Consider the following 3,287-nt stretch of genomic DNA (forward strand, 5'->3'; position numbering starts at 1 on the left):
GTGCTTATGGTAGCCCCTTATGCCAGCCCTCCATTCCTGCCTCTTTCAGGGCCAAATCTTATTCAGTTGACCTCACCAGCCCTTAACTGGGTGAGCGTGTTACTCCCCACCAAGCCAAAGGCATCCCAACCTTGCAAGCAGGACCCTTTTCTTCATTTTTAGGGATGCAGGGATGGTACCTTCTTCGCAAACCAGACTCCGGTGGCCTGAGTGACCCATTCCCGAGAGTGGATGCCGGTGTCAATCCAAATCGCTGGGCGGTTGGGTCCCCCTGTGCTGAACTATGTGGAAAAGGACAAATGCACAGGAGTTAGTTTCTGCTCCTCTGTCATTTCCTGGCCCAGAGTTGAATGCTCCTGGGCTCTCTTGTTGCAGTGCCTAGACAACCCCAGCCATTTCCATACCTCAGAGATGTCCCTCCCCCCGCCCTTTTTTTAAATGCCGCTGTGTCAAGGAACTTACTTCATGTGCTGTATTTTTCACACATAACATGCATCTTTCCCCTCCAAAATCAGCCACCCCAAATTAGGATGTGCATATTAAGCAGGGAAGTTGACTTTCTGCCCAGAATAGAAGTTTCTTGCTTTGATTTCTGCTTTGCAGTATAGCAGCTGTTGCATTGCTATTCAAGCACCTGAGGGAGTCAGTTGACATAATGGCTTATTGCTCTTCACTCCAGAGGCATTAATGATCAGCTCTCCTTTTTTAATGGTCTTGATATTCCACTAATCAAGCTAACCTAGCTTAGGGCAATTTTGCTGTGTGCTAGCAGCTCCTGGTTTATCTCCTTGTATTTCACAGCTTTGGGGACTCTTTAGTTCTTTTCAAAATCATACATCCACCGGTGGAGACCAGTCTTCAGCAATAGCTAGGGTGTCAAGAAGCATGAGTGATCTGAAGATTAGGCTCTGTCCTTACTCCAGCCCTACCTCTGAAAAATCTTTTTTTCCCCTTCGTTCTGCATTTCAAAAACAAGCTGTGCATTATATTCAGTAGCATGTTGCATCTGAGAAAATACAGCAGATCAATTTTCCCTTATATAGGCCCCATCAACCATAATGACTAAACCTTATGGTGCTTTACAGATACGTTGCTTAGCTCTTCGCTCACCGCTGAAAAACAACTGCCTCTTGATTGGAATATGACAACACTACTGGATTGTAGGCATTAATGGAAATGAATGGGGAGGGATTTGGAAGGACCCTAGTTAGGTTTTGGCTCCTGTATCAGAGTTGACAAGCCTACTTTTGCAAAAGTATCTTGTGTGATCTTTCATGATCACAGGTAGTCAGGTATAGAGCTGGGCAAATGCCAGATGTCCCAGTTTGCTGGTTGCACCACAAAAATCAGGGGAAATGAGTTTGTTTTGAGGGAAGCCAAAAAGAAATTCTTTAAAAGAAATGTTGGCAAATTGGAAAATCAATCAATCAAGAAATAACCTTGTTTTGACTCAGGTGCAATGTTTGCTCTAAACTGAAATGAAATGTTTTCTTTTGGTTTTGGTATCCAGGTTGTACCTGTATTGGTCTGGAGGCAAAAGGAATCGCAGCTCATGGTTGAGGTGATAGCTTTTATTAGACCAACTAGATTTTTGCAAAAAAACTTTGTTTAATGAAAAAATCTAGTTGGTCTAATAAAAGATATCACCTCTCCCACAAGTTTTGATTCCTTTCTTTTCTGTTTCACTTTTAAAAAAATTGTAATAGAATAGAAGTGCCTTTCAAAAATGCAATGCCATTTTGCAGCAAATGCTGCAGTATTTTTGGTTTTTAACAAGTTAAAATAAAATTTGGACACGTTCAGAATTTTTTCCTGACATTTTTAACAGAACAGTTTGCCAACATGGATGTGAATTTGTGTTGTGCTTTGGTTGACCCGAATCTGAATTTTACATCATTTTTGCCTGGAAATTTTTTTTTTTTTGCCTGGCAATCATTTTTCCTGGAAAATTTCACCAGCTCTCATCTGGACTTTAGCTTTTTTCTCCTTAGTTTTTTTTCTCCAAAACATGGCCTTTCCAGCAGCCCTCTGCCCTCTAACATCTGGCTGAGACATCGGCTTAGCACTGAGTCAGCTGGAATGACCAAGTCATACAGGTGATGGGAAAACTGGTGTTGAAAGGGGCTTTTTCAACAACAGTATAAGGCTTTGTCAACCAGAAGGAAATTTTCAAAAACAAACTTGTTTTGTCCAGATATTTTTCTTTTAACAAAAACTCTAAAAATTCAAAAGAAAATGTTTCCTTCGGTCTACATTTTTTCAAAGGAAAGTATCACTTTCTCACCAGCTTGCTGGTGAACAACACAGCTCTTCCACCTGGGTATGGACTCATTCCCATGCAGCACAGTAGACGGGTCCATCTGTCCCCCACAACTTGACAGAGGGCATTGAGAATAATTGCAATATTTGGTGGTAAAGAACAGCTGGGAAGAGGCAGAAACCAAGAGGGGTAAATGTGCTTTGCAGGGGTATTTGGGAAGCAGATGTTACTTGTTAACCAGCCCTTTCCAGTGGTTATCAAAGTTCAGTGCTGTCTTCTCAATACCTTTATGAAGGAGTCTGCCTTCCAGCTGCATTGTCCCCCCCCCCACACACACACACACACCTCCTGCCCCCCTTTTGCTTCCTGATTCATCAAAGCTAAAAACCAGCTGCCTGGCATTGATAGCAACATCTCTATCCAGGCAGCAGTGCCAGAGTCATTTGACTTCATGGCTCATGATAATCTACCTGATTCCTTCTCAACTTTTCAGTCCATGAGTGTGAACAGCCCCCTCTCCTTTTTAATGGTCTTGATTTTCTACTAATCAAGCTAGCCTTTCTTCTGCAAGTTTGCTATTTGTTAGCTGCGCCTGGTAATGTAACTTCTACTTCACAGCCCTGCAAACAGTTTTTAACTCTAGCTAGAAACATGAACTCAGGTGTGGAAATAACTGTTAGTGAAGCATTGGTTGCACTGACAAGATGCTCCAGAAGGCCAGATTTTGTTTTATGAATATGAAAAAGAGATGTCCATTTCATTCTAATGGCTGCAGGACTAATGAAACAGCATCTTTTGATTATTTCTTGTCTAGTTGGGTTTTTTTATGCATAATATATGGTATAGCAAATGGATGCACATGCCAATAAAATTATATTTGGATTTGCCCCAATCTTAAACTAAATAATATTGCCCCAGGCCCCTAGCATATAAGCAAATACTCTAGTTTCTCTGTAAATTGATAAAAATGTGTTGTGTGATGGCGCCCCATGCCATCTCCACCCCCCTTGTCAAAATCCTAGATCCA

The 3,287-nt window shown here is 41.7% G+C and overlaps 1 protein-coding gene across 1 annotated transcript in view; it reads right to left on the reverse strand.

The window, feature by feature from the left end:
* LOC109292274 (carboxypeptidase A1-like) overlaps positions 1-3,287 on the reverse strand; it is a 33,225-nt gene that overhangs the window by 13,003 nt on the left and 16,935 nt on the right. Inside the window, exon 6 of the mRNA XM_019509663.1 lies at positions 180-281. Within this exon, the coding sequence (XP_019365208.1) occupies positions 180-281 (102 nt within the window). The remainder of the gene's footprint in view (positions 1-179; positions 282-3,287) is intronic.

The sequence above is a fragment of the Gavialis gangeticus genome, unplaced genomic scaffold (assembly GCF_001723915.1).
Source record: "Gavialis gangeticus isolate Ggan-Ray unplaced genomic scaffold, GavGan_comp1, whole genome shotgun sequence".
Classification (NCBI taxonomy): Eukaryota; Metazoa; Chordata; order Crocodylia; family Gavialidae; genus Gavialis; species Gavialis gangeticus.